This window comes from Gopherus flavomarginatus, chromosome 14 (assembly GCF_025201925.1).
Source record: "Gopherus flavomarginatus isolate rGopFla2 chromosome 14, rGopFla2.mat.asm, whole genome shotgun sequence".
NCBI classification, from domain to species: Eukaryota; Metazoa; Chordata; order Testudines; family Testudinidae; genus Gopherus; species Gopherus flavomarginatus.
The window spans coordinates 20,502,211-20,529,632 of NC_066630.1; the positions used below are offsets into that span (position 1 = coordinate 20,502,211).

A 27,422-nucleotide genomic window follows, 5' to 3' on the forward strand; every position below is an offset into this window, starting at 1 on the left:
GATGACCAGGTCGCCGCACGACATATCTCCTGTATAGGCACGTGCGCCAGGAAGGCCGCCGATGTCGCCTGGGCTCTTGTGGAGTGTGCTGTGAGGTGGCCAGAGGGGACACGAGCTAAGTCGTAGCATGCGCGGATGCAAGCAGTTACCCAGGAGGAGATCCTCTGAGAGGATATAGGTTGCCCTCTCATGCGTTCTGCGATCGCCACGAACAGCTGAGGGGACTTCCGAAACCCCTTGGTCCTCTCGATGTAGAAAGCAAGCGCTCTACGTACGTCCAAGGAGTGTAGCTGTTGCTCCCGCCGAGAAGAGTGTGGTTTCGGAAAGAAGACGGGGAGGAAGATGTCCTGGTTTGTATGGAAGGCGGACACCACCTTAGGGAGGAACGTCGGGTGGGGTCGTAGATGTACTTTGTCTTTATGGAAGACGGTGTAGGGTGGGTCCACTGTGAGAGCTTTCAGCTCTGAGACCCGTCTGGCCGATGTTATGGCTACCAGGAAAGCCGTCTTCCATGATAGGTGTGTGAGCGAGCACGTCGCCAGTGGCTCGAATGGTGGGAGCATGAGCCTGTTCAGGACTACGTTGAGGTCCCAAGTAGGGGCAGGGCGGCGTACAGGGGGGTATAGTCGCTCCAGTCCTTTAAGAAATCTGGTGACTAAGGGATGAGAGAATATGGAGCGGCCATCTTCGCCTGGTCGGAAGGCTGAAATGGCCGCCAAGTGCACCTTTAAGGAGGAAGTTGCTAGGTCTTGCTGCTTAAGGTACCAGAGGTAGTCGAGGATTATGGAAACTGGGGATTGTGTAGGGTCCACCCCTTGAGAAGCGCACCAGCAAGAGAAACGCTTCCACTTGGCCCTGTACGTAGAGCGAGTGGAGGGCTTCCTGCTGTTAAGAAGTATATGTTGGACCGGTGCAGAGCAGCTGAGCTCCGCCGAGCTCAGCCATGCAGGAGCCATGCCGTGAGATGCAGGGCTCGCAGGTCCGGGTGGTGAAGCGTGCCATGATTCTGGGTAATCAGGTCTGGATGGAGAGGAAGGTGAATTGGGGGGGCCACAGATAGGTCCAGCAAGGCCGTGAACCAGTGCTGTCTGGGCCACGCAGGTGCGATCAGGATCAGGTGCGCCTTGTCTCTGCGCAGCTTCAACAGGACCTTGTGTACCAGGGGGAACGGAGGGAAGGCATACAGGAGATGGCGGGTCCACGGCAGGAGAAAAGCGTCCGTGGTCGACCCCGGGGAGAGACCTTGAAAGGAGCAAAACTCCTGGCACTTCCTGTTGGACCTGGTTGCGAAGAGGTCTATGCGGGGAAATCCCCACCTCTGGAAGATGGAATGTATGACGTCCGGTCTGATCGACCATTCGTGGCAGAGGAAGGATCGGCTGAGGTTGTCCGCCAGCGTGTTCTCGACCCCTGGGAGAAAGGATGCCACTAAGTCTATCGAGTGGGCTATACAGAAATCCCAGAGTAGAATGGCCTCTTGGCAAAGGGGAGACGACCGGGTTCCCCCCTGTTTGTTGATATAATACATGGCCGTTGTGTTGTCCGTGAGTACGGAAACACAACGGCCTTGCAGGTGACTGAGAAATGCCCGGCAGGCAAGGCGGACTGCTCTTAGCTCCCGGACATTTATGTGGAGTGTTAGCTCGTGGGACGACCATAGGCCCTGGGTGCGAAGGTTTTCTACGTGAGCTCCCCACCCCAGGGATGACGCATCGGTTGTTAGAGTTATCGATGGCTGTTGCGGATGGAATGGCATCCCCGCGCATACCAACGATGGGGTCAGCCACCAGTCGAGGGAGCGAAGAGGGTCGGGGGGCACCGTCACTAACACATCCGGGTGGTCTCTGCTCGGTCGGTATACTGAATGAAGCCACGTTTGGAGGGGCCTCATTCTGAGTCTGGCATGCTTTGTCACGTAAGTGCAAGCGGCCATATGACCGAGGAGTGTGAGGCATACTCGAGCAGAGGTGAGAGGGGATGCTTGCAAGCTCCGGATGATCGCACCGATCGCCTGGAAGCGGGGTTGAGGTAAGAAGGCCCTGGCCTGAATCGAGTCCAGGGTCGCACCTATGAAGTCCAACCTCTGTGTTGGAACCAGGCTGGACTTCTCGGTATTGACAAGCAGTCCCAGTCGGGAAAAGAGGTCCGTGGCGGCCTCTACATGTCGTCGTACTTGCGACTGGGAGGAACCTTTCAGGAGCCAGTCGTCTAGGTACGGAAAGACATGGATTTTCCGCCGACGGAGGTAGGCAGCTACGACGGCCATGCACTTGGTGAACACCCTCGGGGCCGTCGAGAGACCGAAGGGTAGAACTGTGAATTGAAAGTGCTGATGTGCGACCGTGAAGCGGAGGTACTTCCTGTGCGGTGGGAAGATGGCAATATGGAAGTACGCGTCTTTCATGTCGAGGGCGGCGTACCAGTCTCCAGGATCCAGGGATGGGATAATGGTTCCCAGGGAGATCATACGGAACTTCAACTTGAGCATCCACTTGTTGAGGCCCCGAAGGTCTAGGATGGGTCTGAGACCTCCCTTGGATTTGGGAATCAGGAAATATCGGGAGTAGAATCCCTTGCCTCTCTCGGCTAGAGGTACTTCCTCTATGGCCCCCGCCGCCAGGAGGGAACGAACCTCCTGTAGGAGGGTTTGCTCGTGAGAGGGGTCCCTGAAGAGGGACTGGGAAGGGGGGCGGGAAGGGGGTGAAGAAGCAAATTGTAGATGGTATCCATGCTTTACTGTGCGTAGTACCCAACGGTCTGACGTTAATTGAGACCACGCCGGGAGGAAGCGGGAGAGGCGGTTGTAGAAGGTAGGGAAAGGATCCTGAATTGAGACTGATAAGCCGTCCCCGGGCGCACCTTCAAAACCCCGACTTGGGGCCCGGTTGTGACTTGGAGGGCCCTTGGTTCTGGCCTCCCTGGGAGCTGGGTTGGCGTCTGCGTCCCCCGCGTCCACGCCGTCTATTGAGGTCTTGCCTCTGACGGGGTGGGAAGTATGGGCGCCGTGTTTGGGGCCTGAAGGGTCTACGCTGGGTGGACGGGGTATGCATCCCCAGAGAGCGAATAATGACCCGATTGTCTTTTAGATTTTGCAATTTTGAGTCCGTCTTCTCCGAGAACAACCCTTTCCCGTCAAAGGGTAGGTCTTGGATAGTGTATTGTAGTTCTGGAGGTAGTGTGGAGGCTTGCAACCATGAGATGCGCCGCATGGTTATTCCTGACGCAATGGTTCTGGCTGCCGAATCAGCTGCATCGAGGGAGGCCTGGAGGGCAGTCCTGGCCACCTTCTTACCTTCCTCCAGGAATGCGTTGAATTCTGGGCGTGAGTCCTGGGGTAGCAGTTCTGCGAACTTACCCACCTCCACCCATATGTTGTGGTTATAACGTCCTAGAAGGGCCTGCTGGTTGGCCACACGGAGTTGCAAGGCCCCCGCTGAGTAGACCTTGCGGCCCATGAGGTCCATGCGCTTAGCCTCCTTGGACTTGGGGGCCGGTGCCTGTTGTCCATGTCGTTCCCTGTCGTTGACCGACTGGGCCACGAGGGAGGAGGGGGGAGGGTGTACATACAGGTACTCGTACCCTCGAGAGGGTACCATGTACTTCCTCTCCACCCCTTTAGCTGTCGGCGGGATGGAGGCTGGTGACTGCCACAGGTTTTCGGTGGTAGACTGAATAGTCCGTATAAACGGTAGAGCTACTCGGGTAGGGGCATCTGCCGATAGGATGCTCACCACCGGGTCCTGAACCTCTGAGACTTCCTCCACGGGGAGGTTGATATTAAGGGCCACCCTACGGAGGAGGTCCTGGTGGGCCCTGAGATCTATTGGTGGAGGACCCGATGTTGAAGTCCCGGCCACTGCCTCGTCCGGCGAGGAGGAGGAGGAGACTCCGGGGATGAGGTCATCCTGTGCGGCGTCTCGTTGTTCCTCTGGTTCCTGCTCGTGACAGCCCGGTGAGTCTGGACGCGGCTGTTTGTCCGACTCAATCACGGGAGGTCGGGAAACAGTGGCCTCTGGCACCCGATGCTCTGCGGTAGTGGGACGTGGCTGAGGTAGGGGGGCACCCTGGGTCTGTTGGTAAGCCCATGGTGTCCAGAAACCCCACTGTTGGGCACTCGTGTCCTGTGTGTGTGGGTCTTGAAACTCTCCCAGCGGTACTTCGGGTTCGTAATAGCTACCAGCATGGGAGGATGCCGACGTGCCTCTTGATGGCCACGGTGGTGCTGCAAAGGTCGGTGCCGAGGTGCCGACCGACCTCACACCTCTGGATACTGGCGACCGGTGCTGGTATCGGTGGGGAGAGCGAGACCGGGACCTGCGACCGGCTCGGTGCCGGGAGGTCGACCGGGATCGCGAGTGCCGTTGTCTGGATCTGCTTCTATAGGCACGGTGCTCCCTGCGGTGCCGTGAGCTGGAGCGGTGCCGGGAGTACAAAGTTGACGCACGTGACGTCGACCGGTGCCGGGAGCCTGACCGGTGCCGGGAGCCTGACCGGTGCCGGGGTGATCGGTGCCGAGAGCTCGACCTGTGCCTAGGCGATCGCCGTCGCGGTGATCGGTGCCGGGAGCTCGATCGGTACCGGGATCGGGATCGGGACCGACGCCGTGAGCCTGAACGGCGTCTTGAAGCTGAGCGTCTGCCGGACCGCGACCTGGAGCGGTGCCGGTCTGTTACACTGACCGAAGTTGGTCTGGTCAGGGTCGGCTTGCCCATAGAACACAGGACCCGCACCGGCGGTGCCGGGGGTAAGGGCATGGGTGCCTCTGTAATGGCGATCAGCTCTCTCGCCGCGGCAAATGTCTCCGGGGTAGTAGGTGTGGAGAGCTCTACCACTGTGTGCACCGGGGAGCTACCAGGTGCTGGACTCGACGGACCTCGCGGGGCCGGAGTCGACGGTACCGGTTTGGGCGGTGCCGCGGTCGGTATCGGTGCCGGGCAATCCGCCTTCTGCGCAGGGTCTGGCTGCGGGGCGGCTGATGGTGAGACGATTTGTGCCTTCGCCGCCTTCTGTCTCGGGGAGGTGGAGCGGCTCTGGCCCGGTTTCGGTGCCGCCTTCTTGGAGGAGGTACTCGGTGCCGCGGTGCCCTTGCTCACCGGCTTGCTTGCGCTCTGAGCCGAGGGCGAAGGTGTCAAGGCCGCTTCCATTAGGAGCTGTCTTAATCTGATGTCCCGCTCCTTTTTGGTCCTTGGTTTAAAGGACTTGCAGATTGAGCACTTAGCAGTTAAGTGCGACTCCCCTAGGCATTTTAAGCAGGAGTCATGAGGGTCTCCCACAGGCATAGGTTTGTGACAAGCCGAACAGGGCTTGAAACCAGAGGAGCCGGGCATGGGCTCCGGCTCCCCGTGTGGGGGAGGGGGGGGGTACCCCGATCCCCTCGCTACCACTAAAAACTAAACTAACAACACTAAATTACTGACTATTGATAACTATAAACTATCTATATACAATAATTAACTATGTACAACGAAAGCTAAATGAGCTGCTAGGGAGTGTGGAGATCAGCGAAGCCGCGCTCCACAGTTCCAACGACCGACACGGGCGGTAAGAAGGAACTGAAGGGTGGCCGGGTCGGCTGGGATATATATTGGGCGCCATGGCGGCGCCACTCCAGGGGGCGCCCAGCCGACCCGACTGGGTTGCTAGGGTAAAAGTTTCTCCGACGAACGTGCACGCGGCGCGCGCACACCTAACTGGAATGCATATGAGCAATCACTCGAAGAAGAACCCTGGGTTTAGCAGGCCAATGCTCAACCCACTGAGCTATCCCTCCCCCCTGCATAATTACCTGCAGAGAAGTGCAAAAACACAGGAAGTCAGGCAGCAGTGAAGATGGTGCTAGTAGCTCAAGAGGGACAGACTAGATAGTTTTGAGTAGTTCTTGAGCCATTATTCATCAAACAAGTATTTTTATGTAACTCTTGAATGCTCTATCTCAGGGGTGGCCAACCTGTGGCTCTGGAGCCACATGCGGCTCTTCAGAAGTTAATATACGGCACCTTGTATAGGCACCAACTCTGAGGCTGGAGCTACAGGCACCAACATTCCAATGGGCCAGGGGGTGCTCATTGCTCAACCCCAGGCTCTGCCACAGGCCCTGCCCCCACTTCGCCCCTTCCCCTGAGCTTGCCGTGCCCTCCCTCCTCCCCCGCCCCAGCCTCAAGCACACCACAAAACAGCTGACCAGAAGGTGCGGGGAGGGAAGGGGAGATGCTGATCAGTGCTCACCATGCTATAAAAACTCCACTGGGGCACTTGGCATTGGCCTCTGTCGGAAGACAGGATACTGGGCTAGATGGACCTTTGGTCTGACCCAGTATAGCTGTTCTTAAGGTCTTATGTTCACTGCGCAGCTGTGTTACAACAACTGTTTTTCTGAATATAAAAGCCAGGGACAGCACCAGGGGGTAGCAAGCAGAGTAACTGCCCCTGCGAAGCTACATTTCTCAGGCTTTGGCTTCAGCCCCATGCAGTGGGACTTCGGCTTTCTGCCCTGGGCCATAGCAAGTTTAATGCAGTCTGTGCTTGGCGGACCCCCTGAAACCCGCTTGCGGCCCCCCAGGGGGCCGCGGACCCCTGGTTGAGAACCACTGGTCTATGATATAATTGTCAAATTTCCAGTTCTCTCTATTCTTTGTCTTGATATATCAAATTGATTCTGTTAAATAAGCATTAAAGTACAAACTGATTTAATAAGATTTATGTTTGCTACAGCAAAGTATCCTTTTGATTTGTCTTTCTTAATTTGGGAAATAAAAGACCCTTTCAAAAGAAAATTTCCAACCTATCCGTCTCTGAATGTCATACTATTTTATGCACAAAAAATCCCTCTATAGAGTAATTGGCTTTGCTCCCTCAATGGAAAATCTTAGAAGTCTGATTTTTCAGCTAAATGGGACAGGAAGAGCAAATAAAGGACAATCCCAATCAAATATTATAAGAATATTATTTAATTAAACTGAGATTATTTTCAAACATGCAGAAATTAGTTCATTATTATTATTCATATTTAAGGGTAATTACTCCAACAATAAGACAGGCACATTTTATATATTCTCCAAAAATAATTCCAGCACCATATAAACTGCATATTTTTCAACTTTTTACTGCAAACCAACAATATTTAATAAAGAGGACAATGTCTTGGGATATGTTGCAACTTGTCACCTCATTGTTTTATTCAAAGCAGAAAATCTGGATAAAGCATATTATATCTTAAAAAATCATTTTCCTTGGAGTCAAGTGCAACTGTAGCTACCAAGGCTAAATAATTCACATGGCTTAAAAGAGAAAGACAGACCCATAATAGATTTCAATTTATTTTATAGCTTAACTGCATTCTAGACTGGTACAATATATTTTTTCTCCTTATAGATCCCTTTTAAAATAATATAATCTGCTGAAACATGTTTTTGATGAATGAGGCCCCTACATCTTGAAACACTAATCTCATATTAATTGACATCCTCACAGAGCTAGTGCAGAGGTATAGACTTTTAGGGACCAATCTTGAGCGGTGCTGGAATGAGGCTGCACAGCACCTTGCAGGATTGGGTCCTGGGGACTAGTTTGCCACATGTCATGTCAAACACAAATAATGTATTCTTGTGATTTAAAGTTCCTAGAAACATTTTGTAGGGGATGTTGGAAGCAAAATACAAACCTCATGGTCCAAATGCCTTCTCCACATTCAAATTTCAAAACCCTTTAGCATTTCAATTGATGTAAATGTTTTTAATATTTCTAGTATACTCCACTCCAGAGTAAAAAAAGGAGGGTTTTATTTTAGACAATTTAAGGACAACTGTCAGCAAGTTTCATAGTCACATATTTTCTTTGTTACAACAACCTTTATTAAGTGCGTTCACTTAACGGGGATGGATGTAATTTTATTTTCTTGTACAATATGAATAGATTTAAAATCTTAGGACTTGATCCAGTCATCTGTTACACTGTAAAACTCAGTATGTATATTTCACATGTGTACAATGAATCAGCAGACTATTTTTTTAACATAGACATCACTGAATGGCACAGCAGTATGGAGGAAGTCCTTGCCTCTGTATGTATATGCAATATAATATACTGATAATCACAATTATGTATAGGCATATACTTAAAAACTCAACTATATTTGCACAAATAGTCTGTTGGGAAGAATTTAGAGATCAGGTGCTACAATAGGTGGTAATGGCAAAATATTTCTCGAAGGAGAAGCCAGTCGACAGAATACACACTTGGTTACTGCTTCAGAGTCATCACACTGTAGGAGTGAGAAAGGTTTTTCACATTCTTCACACTGATGTAAACATAAAATTAAAAAACAACAAAAAGGATGTTAGTTAATCATATGTGCCAGACATGAATCATTTTACCACTGATGCTCAACTATAAATATGCAGCCCAGATTTTCAGAGGTGCTGAGCACTTGCAGCTTTTATTAGCTTCAAATGGAGCAGTGGGTGCTCAATACTCTTCAAAATCAGGCCCATTCAGTCATTGTGCAGGAAGTTTTCTTAAATTTATAGTATATTTTTGTAGTTTGTGATATTGCCTTAGCAAATTTATTAATAGTAGTTTATACAGCACTGGGGGTGTGATGAGTTTTATAAAACAAATAAAGATGGTTTCCCTTTCCCAATCTCACATGGTTTAAAACAAACTGAATTGTCATCAAAATTTCTCCTTTCCCCCTCCTCTTAACCTCTGATAGTGATTTTAATACATTTTCTCTTCCTTCTTTTGTAAACTCAATATTTTTTATGTTTACTAGGGAGCCAAAAATGTACATGAGTGCATGAATACCACTGCCTGAGGCCAGCAGTATTGTATGCAGCCAATCATACTACTAAGCATCAGATTTGGAAGCCAAAGGATTTTTTTACTTTAAAAATGTTTTATTTGATTTGCTATTGTTTCTAAAAATATAATGGCATCTTTACATGGACTTCTGCATCCTTACCAAATACTTTTTCAAAAAAAGAAAGAAAAGCATTGATGCATTTGTTCTGAAATTCTCTCTTCTCCCTCCCCAACTCGCATATAAATTATTACATGAATTTTGCGAACAAAAGAGAAAAATAAGGTAAATCAATTTTTGAACCCAGCAATCTTGTTGACAATGTCTCTTCAGCCATTCATATTTTGATTTTGAACAGAGTGAGGTATAACTTGGAGACTAAAAGGACAGACCCATCAGCTGTAACTCCACATAATGCTTACTTGAGCTATTTTTGAGCCTCTTGTATTTCTGCTTTCTGTTGCCGCAGGAACGTGATCAGCCTTTTCAATGTTCCATAATCTCAAAGTAGCATCCTAAAAGTCAGAAACTACAATTAGGACATGTATATACATGTTATCACTGGTCAAGCACCACAGTAAGCTACAGTATTTGTCCAATGGATAAAGGCCTCATCAGTTGCACAAACACAAATAACTCTATTTATAAGCCAGGAAAACTTCTTGGATAAGAGAGGGCATTATTTTTAAATCTGTCATTACTTTGAAAGCAAAAATGTGTTTTACTTACCACAAATATTTAATAATCTTAGAAACTGAGTTTATGGATCACACCAAACATGTACACCTAAATATAAAATTCCTTTTAATATTTTCTGTAATTGCTTTTCAACTAATCATAAAACTACAAATGAAAGACTGAGTCAACTGATACACTATAATTTTTCTAAAATAAAGATTGAAATATATAGTGAAATCTGTTTCCAAATTAGCTTCCTATACCACATCTGTAAGTTAGTTGTTACCTTTGAGGAAGAAAGGATCCATTTCTTGTTGTTGCTAACTGCAACATCCATCACCCAGTCTCCATGGCCCTGGAGCAAAGCAAATTGTAACTGTAGACCAAACGTAATAACTTTATTACTTTTATAATAAAGGAAATAGCTGTCTTCCCCACAAATCCATTCTGGCAGCCCTTTCTACAGTAAGCAAAATCTCTATGCATGCTCACTTGTCCCTGGTCAGAAGAATAGCTGCTATCAGGTTAATCTTTTTCTGCATATACTTGACAGGGCCTAATCCTCTATCCAGGATTTGTGTAACAGCAGCATCTCAGTTAGAATTGTAGTTCTGGTGGATGCAGTGCTGGCAGATAGTGTGGTAGTTATTTTTGGTTCCAGTCCTCCTTGTGTGTGTGTGTGATTAATTGTTTGTGTGTTTTCCTTTCTACATTTTTAAATAATTTAGCAAATATATATATATATATAGAGAGAGAGAGGGAGATATATATAGAGAGAGACAGAGGGAGGGAGGGAGAAAAAAAGACAGGGAGAGAGTTGTTTTCTAGTGTACATAGTGTAGAGCAGTTTGAAGATGTGGGTCAGATGGCAAGGGGGAGAGCTTTGAGGGCAGCCACTAGCCTTTCCCCACTTCAAGGGAAGGGAGATGATTCAGAAGGCAGCCAGCTGCATTGGGTGGGCTGGTCCTGCTTGCTGCTGCACAGATGATCACTGAGGTTGCATGGAGATTTGTGAGAGCACCATTAGGTCTGCTACAACAAGAAGAGAATCAAGCTAAAACCAAAAATGAAGAAGTAACCCACACAGTGAGTATATTAAAAAATTAATAGAATGAGAAAACTCCTCCAGTTCAAAAAAAAGATGTTTTTCATTTTGATAGACAAACTTCACATATGAAAAGTATGCATTAACATTTATCAAAAAGAAATGCATTCATATTTTCTAAAATACAAGGACAAAGGCAAAGACGTTATTTAGTAGGATATATGGTAAATTTGCCATTTTAGAGTCATGTATTTCTTTGATGCAATCGTTTTCATTTACAAAGCATGTTCACAAAGTCCTTATTTCCCTGAACACAGTGGGTATCAAACAACAGGAGACAGTTTCTTTGCTCTGTGTTCAAAGCTTCTTTTCAGCTTGCACTCTACCCAATAAACTTCCTCTCCTTGCTTTCTTTCCCAGCAACATTTCCAGGGCTTCTCTTGCTGTTTGCTTGGCTTTTTGGCTGCTTCTCTCTGCCTGCTTCTGCCCACAGATGTGCACATCTACATCAAACAATACCCAGAGATCCACCCTTCTCCCCATACTCTCCTCCCACATAGCTCAGCTCCTGACTAGCCTTGCATTTGACCTATGTTTTGGGGTGGTGCTCCTATTGTTTCAACTATCTTACTCCAAAAAGGAGCTTAACTGCTCCTTAGATTTATCCTGAATGAATGGCAGCTATCACACCCACCAGCTTCAATGAATTTTTACCCAACCTCCATCAAACCAATAACATGGCCCAACTTTATGCATATTGTGGCCAAACTTTACAAAATTGCATGTAAAATTACTATTATTGTGCATACAGTCATAGTACCTGCATGTGTAAATAATACAAGCACATCTTGCACACACAGATTTGAAAAGATGGGATTAAAAGTATGCCAGAGGTACAAAAAAATAGCCTTACTGTCAACACCACTAATATTCTAAATTCACTGCTAGGTTCTACTGAAAGGTTTTAAAACCCACATGCATTGGACATTAATATCAGATACCTAAATAACATTGGAAGTGACTGACTTATTGAATCATACTCTAGATCATAACAGTAACTTCCATATCAAAGCAGTCCTTGTGGCGATGATAGTTGGTGCTCTCAAGCTCTCTTCCACACCCAGTCACTTGCAAGAAGGATAATTCTTATTTTAGATTCTGGGTTCAGAGTGAGTTCTTTAAAACCAAAGAGTCAGTTCTAAGTGAGATGAACAAAGAGTAGGACTGAAGAAACAAAATTCTGAAGGTAAATGTTTTAGCTAAATGTCTTTTTCAGCAATTAAGATAGTTCACTGATGTTTTTTGTCATCAGAATTTTATTCAGATGTATAATACTGATCTTTTCTCATTTACAGTTCCAAAATGGGAACCCGAGCACAAGGAGGGCACCTGTAAGTTTCAGTCACTGTCTCTGAGGCCTTTTGAAAATGATACACCTAACCATTCAAAATAAAACCTTAAACTCAGTTCTTGCACCAGCCAGCCAGCAAACTGCAGTGACTAGAGCAACAGATACCCTGCATCTCTCTGACCTCCCACAGTAACTGTGCAGCTACTGTATTCTGCACTTGCCACAAGCAAGGAGTGTGTTTCTTTGGCAGTCAATGTACCGGACACGGCAGCAGACCAATCTTAATGTCACCAAAACTGGATTAAGGACATCATGTCAGAGCATGAAATTAAGAGCTGTACTCTTAAAAGGTAAAATCCATCATGTCCACAGTTAACATCTGGTCATTTCAAGTCAATAATCAAATTTTAATGGTACATTTTGGAGGGCCTTTGAAAATGTGTACCATAAAGTACTAAACTTACTAGCTCCCATGGACCATAATGTGCTTCCTCCACAGAAGTACCACCTTGTTGCCTCAGGTATGAGGCAGTCGTACTGTGTGGAGTGAATGAGAAACAAGGGCTAACGCTGAGCGATGAGGATAAAGTAAATATCACACAGCTGGGAGCTGACTCATTTACTAAGCACCATCTACCCCGAACACTGAATAAGAGAGTGGTTAAGCATGCACCCCTAACGAAAGATGTATTATAATACATACGAATGGGGGGGCAGAGTTAAAGTTGAAAGGACAACCTTAACTTTAGCATTTCCTGACTTTTGAGTGCATCTCCTTTGTGACCTAACATTTTTTTAATGTAGACCATTATATTATATAGATACATATATACATACAAAGGGGTATAGCATTTTTAAATTTATACACACACTGACCAGTCTCTTACTGGGGGAAAGTCATGATCTTCCAAGGTAAATATGCTGTTCTACACAATGCAGTTACTAACATAGCTGATGCAGTAAGACAGAAATCTAGTAGTATGTTAATAACACACCTGACAAAGAAAATAGTCGGTAATTATAAAAGAATAAATTGTCTCCAGGAAAATAAAGTCACATACAGTACATGACAGATTCTTGTCTATGTCTATGAGGGTTAGGGTGTGGGGAAGAGAGAGAAAAAGACACACACGTCAGTTAATGTAAAAGAGATACACAATACTCATACTAGTTGTACATTTGTATAGCTTCTCACTAAACTAGTGAGCAAATAGGAATTTAGTACCTTTAACGCTAGCTTTTTATATCCTGCTCCTGCATCCCACAGAGTTATAGTTTTGTCATATGCTCCAGACACTACAAGAGATGCTAAAATACAAAATTAGATGCCATATTATTTCTCTGGGTTTTTTCATACAGACTAACAGAACAAGCCCTATCCAGACTTAAGTCAGACTGTTAACAGAATTTAAATAATGCACTGGTATTTGTTATGCTCTAGCAAGGTATGAAGAAAGGCTGAAAGAATTGGGTTTATTTAGTTTGGAAAAGAGAAGACTGAGAGGAGACATGATAGCAGTTTTCAGGTATCTAAAAGGGTGTCATAAGGAGAAGGGAGAAAACTTGTTCACCTTAGCTTCTAAGGCCATGGCTACACTAGAGAGTTGCAGCGCTGGTGAGGGGGTTACAGTGCTGCAACTTAGGATGTGGCCACACTTACAAAGCACGGCCAGCGCTGCAACTCCCTGGTTGCAGCGCTGGCTGTACACCCGGTCGAGCCTCGGGTGTAGCGATTCCAGCGCTGGTGATCCAGCGCTGGTCAGCAAGTGTGGACTCCACCAGCGCTTTTATTGACCTCCGGGGTATAAGGAGGTATCCCAGCATACCTTTTAAGCCTCTCTGGTAATCCTGCACACTCCACTGCCCTGGGCTCAGCTGACCCCACCTTTAAATGCCCCGGGAATTTAAAAAATCCCCTTCCTGTTTGCTCAGCCAGGTGTGGAGTGCAATCAATCAGTGACCATGCCTCCATGCCCCAGACAAGCCCCAGCATGGAACAGTTCCGAGCTGCAGGACCTCATCAGTGTTTGGGGTGAGGAAGCTGTGCAAGCACAGCTGCGCGCCAGCTGGAGAAATTATGATACCTATGGGCAGATATCACAGTCCTTGCTGATAAGGGGCCATGAACGGGACGCGTTGCAGTGCAAGGTAAAAATTAAGGAGCTGCACAGTGCTTACTGCAAAGCCCGTGAGGGAAATCGCGGCTCAGGAGCTGCCCCCACGACCTGCCGTTTTTACAAGGAGCTAGATGCCATACTTGGGTGTGACCCCACTGCCAATCCTAGGAGCACGATGGAGAGTTCAGAGCAGGGAGAAGAGGGGGAAGATGTAGAGGAAGCCGAGAGTCAGGCTACTGGGGTGGAGGGAGACACCCCAGAGTCCCAGGAGGCATGCAGCCAGGAGCTCTTCTCAAGCCAGGAGGAGGCTAGCCAGTCGCAGCAGTGGGAAGTTACTGGTGAAGAAGAAGCAGAGGAGCGTGCTCGGAGTAAGCAGATTTTGTGTTTTGGGAGAGGACGGTTTGGGTTATGGCTGCCTGCATGCATACCTAAGTGTGGAATAGCCCATTGATTTGCTCTATCACGTCTCTGTAATCGGCCTCGGTAATCTCTTGAAAAGTTGCAGCCAGAGCGTGGGCAATGTGCTTTCGCAAGTTTATAGGGAGAGCAACCGTGGTCCTTGTCCTGGTCAGGCTAACTTGTCCGATCCACTGTGCAGCGAGGGGTGGGGGTACCATGGCTGCACACAGGCAAGCTGCATAGGGGCCAGGGCGGAATCCACATTGCTGTAGAAGACCCTCCTTCTCTTCCCAGGTAACACGCAGCAGTGATATATCTGGCAGTAGGAAACCCTGTTGAGAATTTAGGGATACTTCAGTGCAGGGCGCCAGGTTCGCGGTCCCCCGTCCCCCCCCGGCAGCAGGTAGCCAGCACCGTGGTGCGTTCCGGTCTCCCCCCCCCCCCGCCCTTCCAGCAGGTAGCCAGCACCGCGGTGCGTTCCGGTCTCCCCACCCCCCTTCCAGCAGGTAGCCAGCACCGCGGTGCATTCCGGTCTCACCCCCCCCCCTTCCAGCAGGTAGCCAGCACCGCAGTGCGTTCCGGTCTCCCCACCCCCCTTCAAGCAGGTAGCCAGCACCGCTGTGCGTTCTGTCTTCCCCCCCCCTGCAGGCCGGCAGTTCCGCGGACCGCCCCCCCTCGCCAGCAGCTCGACAGCTTCATGTTCCCTACTGTCCCCTGTGCAGGCCACCAGCTACCTCCTCTACCCAGTGCAGATAAACCCCAGTGAGCCATCAGTCAGTTCCCCCTCCCAGGTGAAGTCGGGGCAGAAACACTCACCCCATTGCTCGCCATGCCTTCGCTTCCCTGGCCTCTCTGTATTATGTTAGGTATGTGGGAATGATGCTACAAAAAGTCTACAAACTCCTTCACTGTGTGATAATAAACAATGTAGCCTCTGTGTATTACATGTTTCTATCTATGTTTTTTTTAGTAACCTTGACTAATGCAGCCGGATCACCGGCCTCACGTAGCTTGCAGAACTTGAGAAAAAATCCACGAAAATCAAAAGAAGAATTGATCAAAGCAGTTATGAATCACTACAACAGAGAAAGTAGGAAGACGCAGGAATGGAGAGAGAAAATGTATGAGTGGAGGCAAACACAAAGCAGGAGAAAGGAATTGGCTACCAAAAAAAACTCAAAGCACATGATAAGCCTCCTGGCTCGCCAAACTGACTCTTTCGAGTCTCTCGTAGCCATGCAGGCAGATCTGTACCGTGGTAACCCACAACCCTCCCAAAGCTCTCTTTCTTGTTCCCCAGTATTTGCACAAAACACCTTTCTCCAGCAGCCAGTTTCTTATTACCCCCAGCTGCCCCCAACACCTGTACGATCACCTACCGGCCCTGATAACTACAATCCTTACCCTGTGCACTCCACCCCTATTACTCTGCAGCATAGTAATCCTGAAGTGCAGCAGACATTGAACAGCAATCCAAAAAGGACATATTCAAACCTCTGAATGTACAGTCCACCACCCTAACCCCCCAGGCCTTTTATGTACTGTACTTTGAATAAAGGATTTTATGGCTTTTACAATAGTTTTTATTATTGCAGAAAGTGGTAAATACTGTACCCCAAGGTAGAAAGGAGCACAGCAAAGGCACCAAACATTACTGTTGGCTCTCAGCATCAAATTGCTCCCTTAAGGCATCCCTAATCCTTGAAGCCCTTTCCTGGGCCTCTCTAGTAGCCCTGCTCTCTGGCTGTGCAAAGTCATCCTCTAGGCGTCGAACCTCAGAGGTCTGTTCCTCTCTGAATCTTTCACCTTTCCCTTCACAAATATTATGGAGGGTACAGCACGCGGATATAACAGCAGAGATGCTGCTTTCCCCCAAATCTAGCTTCCCATAAAGACACCTCCAGCGGCCTTTCGAATGGCCAAAAGCACACTCCACAGTCATTCTGCACCGGCTCAGCCTGTAGCTGAACCAGTCCTTGCTCCTGTCAAGCTTCCCTGTATACGGTTTCATGAGCCAAGGCATTAAGGGGTAAGCGGGGTCTCCAAGGATCACAGTGGGCATTTTGACGTCCCCTACTGTGATCTTGCGGTCTGGGAAAAAAGTCCCGGCCCTTAGCTTCCTGAACAGGGCACTGTTCCGAAAGATGCATGCATCATGCACCTTTCCAGGCCATCCTGAGTAAATGTCAGTGAAACGCCCACGGTGATCCACAAGCGCTTGCAGAGCCACGGAGAAATACCCCTTGCGATTAACGTACTCTGATGCCAGGTGGGGTGGTGACAGAATAGGAATATGCGTCCTATCTATTGCCCCTCCACAGTTAGGGAAACCCATTTGTGCAAAGCCATCCACAATGTCCTGCACGTTCCCCAGAGTCACAGTTCTTAGCAGGGTGCAATTAATGGCTGTGCAAACTTGCATCAGCACCATTCCAACGGTGGACTTTCCCACTCCAAACTGGTTCGCCACCGATCGGTAGCTGTCTGGAGTTGCCAGCTTCCAGATTGCAATAGCCACCCGCTTCTCCACTGGCAGGGCAGCTCTCAATCTCGTGTCCCTGCGCCGCAGGGTAGGGGCGAGCTCAGCACACAGTCCCATGAAAGTGGCTTTTCTCATCCGAAAGTTCTGCAGCCACTGCTCGTCATCCCAGGCTTGTAGGACGATGTGATCCCACCACTCAGTGCTGGTTTCCCGAGCCCAAAGGCGCCGTTCCACGGTGCTGAGCACGTCTTTTACTGCCACAAGCAATTGAGTGCCTTGAGCGTCAGGCGTTTCAATATCATCGTCTGACTCCTCACTGTCACTTTGCAGCTGAAGGAATAGCTCCACTGCCATGTGTGATGTGCTGGCAACATTCATCAGCAAGGTCCTCAGCAGCTCAGGCTCCATTTGTAACAGAAATCTCAAAAATCGCGCTGCAGACTCACAATGCCGCCAAACTGCTTGGAATGTGTAGCAAAGCACCACGGGGCGTTCGAACAGGAAGCGGAAAGACCCGCACACTTCCTTCCCCTTCCCACAAGCCACAGCGCCAAAATGGGACGAGGTGCTCTGTGGGATAGCTGCCCACAATGCACCACTCCCAACAGCGCTGCAAGTGCTGCAAATGTGGCCACACTGCAGCGCTGGTAGCTGTCAGTGTGGCCACACTGCAGCGCTGGCCCTACACAGCTGTACGAACACAGCTGTAACTACCAGCGCTGCAGAACTGTAAGTGTAGCCATGGCCTAAGGATAGAACAAGAAGCAATGGGCTTAAACTGCAGCAAGGGAGGTTTAGATTGGACATTAGGAAAAAGTTCCTAACTGTCAGGGTGGTTAAACACTGGAATAAATTGCCTAGGGAGTTTGTGGAATCTCCATCTCTGGAGATATTTAAGAGTAGGTTAGATAAACGTCTATCAGGGATGGTCTAGACAGTATTTGGTCCTGCCATGAGGGCAGGGGACTGGACTTGATGAGCTCTCGAGGTCCCTTCCAGTCCTAGAAACTATGAATCTATAAGGTAATGAAAGTCCCTGGATTTTTTAAATGAGTATAAACATAGGCATAAAATTGTTATCAAAAATACAACGGAGCTTACAAAGTAAAAGAAAATGCTGATGACATGAAACTTGATGAGACATTTTATTTAAAAAAAGTTAAAATAGCAAAAAGTTATTTTTAAAATTACTAAGCTTTGGCTAGCAAAACAACTACATTTATTCATTACTATAGCTTTTCTTTTACTGGTAAGTTTAGTACTTGCTGCAGTTGAGAACCAGTGGCTAAAATCCACTTCATTCACTAGGACAGAGGTGGGCAAACTATGACGGACTGCCATCCCCGTGCTCCCGAGGGCCCTGCGCTGCTCCAGTGAGCGTCCAGCACCACATCCCTGCAACCCCTAGGGGAAGGGGGGGCAGAGGGCTTTGCTCACTGCCCTTGCCTGTGGGTACCGCCCCCGAAGCTCCCATAGGCTGGGAACAAGGAACCGCGGCCAATGGGAGCTTCAGGGGAAATACCCACATGCAAGGGCAGCACTCAGAGCCCTCTGGCCCCCCTCCCCAAGGGCCGCAGGGACATGGTGCCGGGAGCAGCGCAGGGCCAGGCCGGGAGCCTGCCCTGGCACCGGAGTGCGCTACTGCCACCCCCGAGCTGCTCCAGGTAAGCGGCACTGGGCTGGAGCCCGCACCCCAAACTCCTCCTGCACCCCAACCCCCTCCCACACTGTGCACCCCCTTCTGCACCCCAACTCCCTTTCCCAAGCCCCTGCATACACCCCACATCCCTCCTCTGCCCCAACCCCTTGCCCCAAGTCCCTTTCTGCACACTGCACTCCCTCTTGCACCCCAACCCCCTACCCCAGCCCTACATTCATGGCCCTGCGAGCAATTTCCCCACCCAGATGTGGCCCTCGGGCCAAAAAGTTTGTCCACCCCTGCACTAGGAGCTTCTCCAAAACCTTTCCTGAGGCAAATCTATTTCCTTAACTCCAAACTAGAGCATATTCTTCTAACATGAGGCAGAGCTAGTTGGAAAATGTCAAGAAAACTTTCTTGTAATGATCTCCCTATCAGATTAGCTTTGAACAGAATCAACCACAATAAAGATTTTTGAATCAGAGGTGATACTTCCAAACACCAATATTCAGAGGCCTATCTGCAAGTTAGCTACCATCCCTATGAATGCTACTGCCAAACTACTTAGTACTACCACCTTCAACGTTTTCATTCCCAGAATTCCCCTCCCCCCCCCCCCCCAAGTGTGTAGTTTAGGATTGAAGTCACCAAACTGAGAAGACTGGGTTTAGATGGGATCACAAGGTGAAGAGGGGTCAGTACTTTAAAAGGCCATGTTTGTTCTGGGTATAAAGATGGGAAGTTCTGAGAGCCAATCAAGGCATGAAGATTTGTAGTAGCCAAGCACAGCAAAGAAGCTAGATGCCATTTCAATATAACAAGTTGATGGTGTTTTCATTAACTCTGCAATAGCACTATCACAGGCAAATTAACATCTAAGCTTCAGCTTCAGAGATTATTTAGTCCAGGACACAGTTATTACCTGGGATACAAAAGTCTTAAAATATCAACCATTTTATACAGAGGAGTCATAGTGCTCTTCTACTGTATCTCACAAAATACCACAAAGATGTTTTTTTGAAATATCACATTATTGGAAAATGTTAATTGAACCATGCAGAAACTTTACTCCTGGAGGTACTGACTAAAGATACAGTGACATCCTCTCTCTCATTCAATATGCTTAACAATAATAATATATATCCTTATACTGTATATAGTGCTTTATATTTTCAGAGTGCCTTACAACCATTACCAGGTGGGTAATAGCAAGCGTTCAGTCCATTAGGTGGCTCAGTAGTTTGTTTCTACTATATTCTCTCAATCATGATCTTTTTACAGAAAATCTTTGATTATATCAATTAAGCAGCATTTCAGATGTCTGAGTAAAGCAAAATACAGACCATCAATTTCAATTTAGTTACATTATGTGTATAGCCATTTAATCAGAATGAAAAACATTTAATTTTGGAATTGAGAAATAAATTAGTCATATGGTTGGCATGTGACTTATCTGAAATGACCTACATGTATATACATGTATAATGGTATTTAACATAACTCACCATCTTTGCTAAAAACACAGGAACTAACAGAACCTTCATGACCTTGGTTCAAACAAATAGGTCCATGATAACGAAACTCCCCTGTTTTTATATCCCATATTTTTAAGGTTTTGTCCCAAGATGCTGTGCACAAGTAATGACCATCTATGGTGAAGCAGCAGTCTGAGATGACATTGGTGTGTGCCCTGAAATACAAGTGAAAATGACTGTACCAGGATACTGTGATTTTCAAAGCCATTAGAATGCTGTAAGGGCTTGATCTTGCAAGGTCTGAGCACTCTGGCCCCATCTAGTGAAGCACTTAAGCACATTCTTAGCTTTTATCATCTGAGTAGTTCTGTAAAAGTCACTGGGACTTCTCATTTGCCAAAGGTTAAGCATGTGATTAAGTGCTTTTCTGGATGCGGTCAGAGTGTTTAACATCTCACAGGATTGAGTACTAACCAAGTTTTAAGTACAGCTTATCACCTGCTTCTTGTCACCCACACGGTAACAAAAAATCCTCTGATTACTACACTACACACAAGTTTAATTAAAAGCCTACATTGAAGGATGAGCTATGGATGCCTTCAAATAAATAGTATCAATCTTTCTCTCTATATATGTCATGAAACTATATAGTGATTTGAATTCTAGAATGAACTCAAATTTTGAGAACAGGGAGTGGATTTCACGAAAGAAATCTCAAAGTTCCAGAACCTGACAGGACTTTAGCAATTCCTGCAATTCGCAATGGGGAAGGGATTACAAGCATCTCTGCAGGAAACAATGCTATATCCATTGCAATTTAAAAGAAGGATTAGTAAAATGTTCCAGCTCTGTGTCTCCCATTCTAAGTAAATTCCTAATCCTTTTAAGGGTAACTTTAATAGTACTTTTTTATACAATTTATGATAAATGCTTTTATGATTTAAAACCAGAACCATTGAATTTGTTTAACGCCATTGTTAATGTTTTTCAGTAGCGCATCTGATACCTTCATTTGTTGCATACTCCCTTCTTACACAGACAATAGCATTCTATCTTTATATAAGGATTTTCATGTATTATTGACTTCAGTGGAAGTTGTGGGAGCTTCTCTCAGGATCAGGATACATGCACATACACCCATAAAATGCAGCAACACACTCAGCAACAGAAAGGTGGCCTGGATATTAGGGAAATCCCTAATATTAAGAATAGTGCTATAGGAACTTGACAGTCACTATGATCAGAATGGATGTCAGGTGTTATGTTCTCATCTGAAATGCCTCCAGCCAGTGCACAGAAGTCAATCTATTTACCTCAGAATGATGAAGGGACAGTTTGAACCTCTCAAGATTTGACCTTTTGGTTCCACCTGAGTTTCAGATTCATAAGCCATCAACTCTAGATTGTGAATTACCAGCTGTGAGTTTTCTCTCCAGATAATTTTACTCTGATTCCACACTCAGATCAAAACCTATCCTTCTCCAAAAATATATCCTGTACTATGTATATGTTCCATTTTGCAGTCCTTTTTGAGACCCAAACCATGCTAAATGGTGTTTCATCTTCTTCACATTTGTTAATGTTATTATCCAGCGTTGCTAGTCCTGAGAAACATCAGTAACTAGCTTCCAGTTCAACAGCACATTCCCCATGCTATTGTTCTATAAACTATGATTAGCTTTAGTTAATGCTTACAGATGCAACTCATCTATCATTCACATCAAGAAGCTTGTATATAGCATATTATTTAACCTTTTCTTGTGTAAGTGAACAATTGTCCCCTTACTAAAACTCAGTGGGGGTGTTTTGGTTGGCTAGCTCCCAGTACCAAAAGAAAGGGGAAGGGTCGATGGGAAATCAGGATCCTGAGACTGACAGTCCCCAGGAACAATGGGGAGAGGCCAATGCTCCAGGTCGGCTTGACTGACAGGACAGGGAAGCTAATCAGGGAGTCAGGAGGCCAGGGGAGTCCGTCCTCCTGGTGAATTGGAATTGCCTGGGTCGACAGCATGGGACCAAGCTAAGGAGAATGCAGGAGCCCAAGCTGAGCTGGGCAGCAGAGCTGTGCCAGAAAAACAGCCCAGGAAGCAGGCCAGTGCTGGGAGCAGAGTCACAAAAGCAGCCCAAAGTGCAGACCTATGCTGGGAGGAGAGCTGCAGTAACCAGAGGCAATGGGGCCAGCGAAGCAGCCCAGAGAGCTGGAGACAGAGCAGCAGCAGCAGCAGGAGTGCTGAGGCAGAGTGGAGCTGGGGCTGGAGCAGTCCACAGCCAAGTGCAGTGAGCGGCTAGGGAGAGCAAGGGCGACCCTGGCCAGCAGGCCCAGTGCAGGGAGACACCCCCAGCCAAGAGGCCTTGCAGGTCAGACTTGAAGGGGGATCGTAACCCTGACAGGGTGGGGGCTACGCTGGGAAGAAGGGTCCTGCCACCTAAAGCCTGAGAGTGTGGCCCACACCATCCCTACAGCACAACCAGGGGCTCAGAAGGGGCCTGGGACTTGTGAGGAACAGACTGAATTTCCCTTACATTCCAGAGAGTGCTGGTTGTGATGTTCCCATGCCACAGAGCAGCGTTATATGTTTTCCTTGAGCCTTTCCCATTTTTTCCTTATTTTTAAAAATTGATTGCTGCGTAATAAATTGTATTTGCTTTGAACTGTATGTAATGATCAGTGAGTCAGGGAAGCGTCCAGTGCAGAGAGAGCACCCTAGAGTGGGGACACCCTAGCCCCTGCCCTAAGTGACCACAACAAGGTTGGGGGTTGAGCCCCTCAGGAATCCTGGGCCTAGTCTTGTTGGGGTTACGATGACTCTGCCACACAGGAGAGTGGAAGGGGAGTCCTTGCGGTCAGGCAGGACTCTGGGTAAAGGAAGTGGGAGAGAGGACTCAGATCCTTTCGTTAGGCCCATTTCAATGGGGTAGTGTATAAGCCAGGACAGTTCCCCATAATAGCGGGATCATTCCCCACTTACATGTGTATTTAGATGGTAGGTTATTCAGCCTTTCCATGTGTATTATGCTATTTGGTTACATAATTACTGCTCATTTTCCCAGTATAAGTTGTAACACAAATTTCTCTGATACTTTTTAAAAGTACATATAAATCTTGCCTAATATAGATATACTATTTTTTCTTACTCATCAATTGTGATAGTGGTAGATTGTGCTATAATATCCCAAAGCTTGATGGTCTTATCAGATGATACTGAAGAGACTCTCTCGTTATCAGGGTCAAAACAACATTTTGTGATTGTGCTTCTGTGATGACCTATAATAAAAACCAAAACAAGAATATTACCTACCTTGTAATTCTGCTTCCTTGAAGATGCTATTTTCAGGATTCTCACATCTGGGTCTCAGCTCTGTAGTTCAAGAAAGGCAGAACTCCTTAAACTCTTGATGTTTTTTTTTCCCCACCAAGGGCAGTGAGTAGGAACACAATCCCCCCTTCCTCCCCAACTGGTGTCATACAAAACACCTGAACTAACTTACTGCCCTTCAAACCATCCAGTCCTGATTAAGTAGGAAATGAAGGGGAAAAAACAAACAAAAATTAGCCAATAACAAAACAAACAAATGTTGGAAAATGTAAGCTGGCAAAAGGTAGCACAATAAAATATCAAAAGTAAGAAAAAATTCCCTTCTGAACTCTGAGAGGAGGTAAGTAGGTTGAGTGAATAAGAATCAGTATTCCCCCTTCTCTAATGATATCTTCTAGCCAAGATTCTAATTCGTGAGGAGTAAGCAGCTCTAGGAATACCCCAAAACAACAACCTCAACAGGCAACAAGAACAAGTCCAATAACAATAACGTGAACAAGCAATATAAACTTTGGGCATGAAACAACAGTGGAAGTGGTGCCTTGGATTCCCTACCTTTTACCACTAACCTTTAGTCTTAAAAACCATCAGACCTTGGGGAGATAGTTCCTCCTATTTTACACTAGGGAGCTGGAGTCCAAGAGTGAGAATCCCGCACAAACATCATATTTAAAAAATACATTATTTCATGACATGTACTCCAAACTGATTTTAATTGGTAATTTATAACAATTCTTTTAAATATCCTAGAAAGAATGTCATGTCAAAATAGTCACTGATGACTTCAGATAACTCTCTCTGCTAAGCCATTCTGGCTAACTGCCTGTGAAAGAAGTGAATTAGATTATATGCAAGCCATCCAAACTTGCAACCCCTGGCAGGTCATGAAGTTGATATGCTAGTTCTTTAGAGGAGGGCACAACACTTTGTTCCTTAAGCACTGATTTTTGGCTAATCTGAGGAATAGTGTAGACAGCAGCTATCTTATTCTCCAAGCAGAGAAAAGGGTGTTGTGGTGCTGTCACTACGTGAGAGAAGGATTAAGAGCCTATATCTAAGACAAAAGGAAATTTTGAAGTAAAAAGGTAAGCAATAATCTTGCAGATATTATCTGATTTAATTTGATGACATGCATTCCTCACGGATTTGAAGGGATAATTATACTAGACTGAAATTTATCATACAATAGAACGATTCATTAAGCAGTCTCTGATAAATGTACAGCTAAGGGTAGCATAAAATCCCTTCTTTACCTGTAAGGTTAAAAAGCTCAAATAACCTGGTTGGCACCTGACAAAAAGGACCAATAAGGGAAGAAGATCCTTTCAAATCTGTGCGGGGAGGTTTTGTTTGTGCTCTCTTTGTGCGCTCTCTCTCGGGACAGAGAGAGGAACCAGACAGGAAAAAAACCTCTCCTAAAACCCTACCTGAAATAAGCATCTAAAATTACAATAATTGTAAGTAAAGCAAGGAAATGCGTTAGATTATCTTTTGTTTTAGCTTGTGAATTTTCCCTATGCTAAGAGGGAGTTTTATTCCTGTTTTTTTGTAACTGTAAAGTTAAATCCAGAGGGGAGTCCTCTGTGTTTTAAATCTTTTATTACCCTGCAAAGTTACCTTCCATCCTGATTTTGCAGATGTGATTCCTTTACTTTTTTCTTTATAATAAAGTTCTTCTTTTAAGAACCTGATTGATTTTTAGTGTCCTAAAACCCAGGAATTTGGTCTGTGCTCATTTTGTTAACCTATCAGTTGGTATATTATTCTCGAGCCTCTCCATGAAGGGGAGTGAAGGGGCTTGGGGGGATATTTTGTGGAAACAGGAACTCCAAGTGGTCCCTTTCCTGAATCTTTGTCTAACTCACTTGGTGGTGGTGGCAGCAATACTGTCCAAGGACAAGGAAGAATTTGTGCCTTGGGGAATTTTTTAACCTAAGCTGGTAGAAATAAGCTAAGGGGTCTTTCATGTGGGTTCCCACATCTCTACCCCAGAGTTCAGAGTGGAGAGGGAACCCTGATACAATCCTATGAAACTGTAGACGAGCAAATATAAATCTTATATTTACTATCAACATATTACCAAAGTGAAATGCTATTATGAAAATATTGACTCATATTTGTTATATTAGTTGTCAGCTATTCTGCAATGAGAACGTGTAAACATGGCGCAAGTAGAACTTCATGACACACAGTAAAACTTTATGACACATAGTAAAACAATTATCTTTGTAAATACTTCCTATCAAAGGCTTCAATGGAGTTGAAGGTGCTCTGCATATCCAAGAATCAAGTCCTTAAACATGTGCTGATGTGCTTTTCTGGACTGCGGTCTCAGCACTGAAATTGCTTTCAAAGGGGAATTGTGCGTAAAAATCAAAACCACTGTCAGGCTAATTTTGGTCCACAACATAGTTTTTATAGAAACAAGTTCTTACAATGTCTAAGACAAATAAAAGTTTTTCCATGAACTTTTTAAAAACAAACACAAAGTCACGGAAATATTATTTTAAATCAAATAAACATGCCCTTGCAGCGTTTGCATCCCAAATATGTGTTACTGTGCCAATTTATGAAAACCAGAAACTGACTATAAAGCAAAGTGATATTAAATAGTTGATTTTTTACAGGCCAAAGAGACGAAATTTTTAAAAAAGAAAAATTGAATAAATTGTGAAAAGTAAATTAGATTGTTCAAAACTGTAACAATCTAAAGTGATATTTGTAACAAATAATTGTAGTTAGTTTAATTTGACAAGACAATACGTTTATGTACATACGGAGAGAAAACACACAAGCCTTCTTGGTTACTGCAAAGCAACCACTGGAATTCAGTCTTACATGTTTATCTATGCACCATATTACCACTGATCTCTCTCTTATCCCATCTTCCTCCAGTTCCTGATGCTTTTATGATAGCATAGTAGCGATCTCAGAGGTTTTGGGAAGAAAACAAAAGGAAATATTAACTCATGTCACTAGACTTGGGATACAACTTACCCAGAATGCACAGAGCCCATCCAAGACCCTCTACACCATTTAAAGAGCGCATAAGGCTTGTGCAGACTCAGGGGATTACATGGGCCTATTGTAATGCAGGAAGCTTAACCAGTCCTAGTGAACTGGGATAAATTCCATCATCAGTGCATCTCAAATTCAGCACTCACACCAGACAACACCAATCTAGTGATCCTGAAAAAATCTAGAATTAAAAATCCTCTGAGGAGTCTATTACAGAAAACAAACACTTCAAAAGGAGAGGAAAAAGATGGGAGAAAAGGAAGGGTGAGATGCAAAATGCTAACCAACATATATGGTTAAGATTCTTGCACACACTCATTTGAATACGCATTGACAAAGCTGAACAAAGTGTGACTGGACAAAAACATCCTACAGAAATTAAATCCTGATGTTCCATATTCACTGCCACGTGGAAGGCATGTCTGTGATATGTCGTCTTAAATTCTGCTTCCCCTCTTCACACATTGGTTTGTTTCCCAACCTCACAAAAGATTGTTTGAATCCAACAGGTCTTGAATTTAATATTAATCTAGTTATTATGACTTTCTTTATGCAATCAAAAATTATCTCATCAGATGCAAGACTCAAGAACGGAACTAAACAATGTGAAGTTTTAAAGTCTTACCTTGGACATATGCCACCGTTGTGGCATTTACTGCATCAGTAACACATATAGCATTTTCCATGTCCAAGCCAGATACCACATATTTACCATCACATGAAATATTACATGAAGTTACAAGGCCTTCTTGGTCTACAGTCCACTGAAGAAGAAAATAAACTGTTTTGAAAGTCATGCTTTTTGGGATTAGTTATGACAGTTTCTTATCAGTTCTTCTATAATCAGTAAACAGGCTCAGAAGGAATAGTTTTTGCTACTGTTTGATATTTTAATGAACTCTGATAGATGTGCGTTTACAGTATTTCAATTTTTTAAAACCTACTTAATATTTTGCATTAGCAGGAAATTTAAAATTAGATAGCACCGGCCAGCTGAGGTCATAAAATTGGCCAGAAATATTAAATGAATTCAACCGCAAGGTAGCTTTCTGGGTGGGGTAGCTAATCATTCTTATATTATTTTACAGATGAGGTAACTGAGGC

At 45.7% G+C, this 27,422-nt stretch overlaps 1 protein-coding gene across 1 annotated transcript in view; it reads right to left on the reverse strand.

Moving 5' to 3' along the window:
* Positions 1-8,053: 8,053 nt before the first annotated feature.
* WDR88 (WD repeat domain 88) overlaps positions 8,054-27,422 on the reverse strand; it is a 33,995-nt gene continuing 14,626 nt past the window's right edge. Inside the window, exons 5-11 of the mRNA XM_050922201.1 lie at positions 26,944-27,082; positions 23,119-23,248; positions 20,014-20,198; positions 13,097-13,179; positions 9,762-9,830; positions 9,220-9,312; positions 8,054-8,296 (exon numbers count right to left, since the gene is read on the reverse strand). Of these exons, the coding sequence (XP_050778158.1) occupies positions 8,159-8,296; positions 9,220-9,312; positions 9,762-9,830; positions 13,097-13,179; positions 20,014-20,198; positions 23,119-23,248; positions 26,944-27,082 (837 nt within the window). The 3' untranslated portion in view covers positions 8,054-8,158. The remainder of the gene's footprint in view (positions 8,297-9,219; positions 9,313-9,761; positions 9,831-13,096; positions 13,180-20,013; positions 20,199-23,118; positions 23,249-26,943; positions 27,083-27,422) is intronic.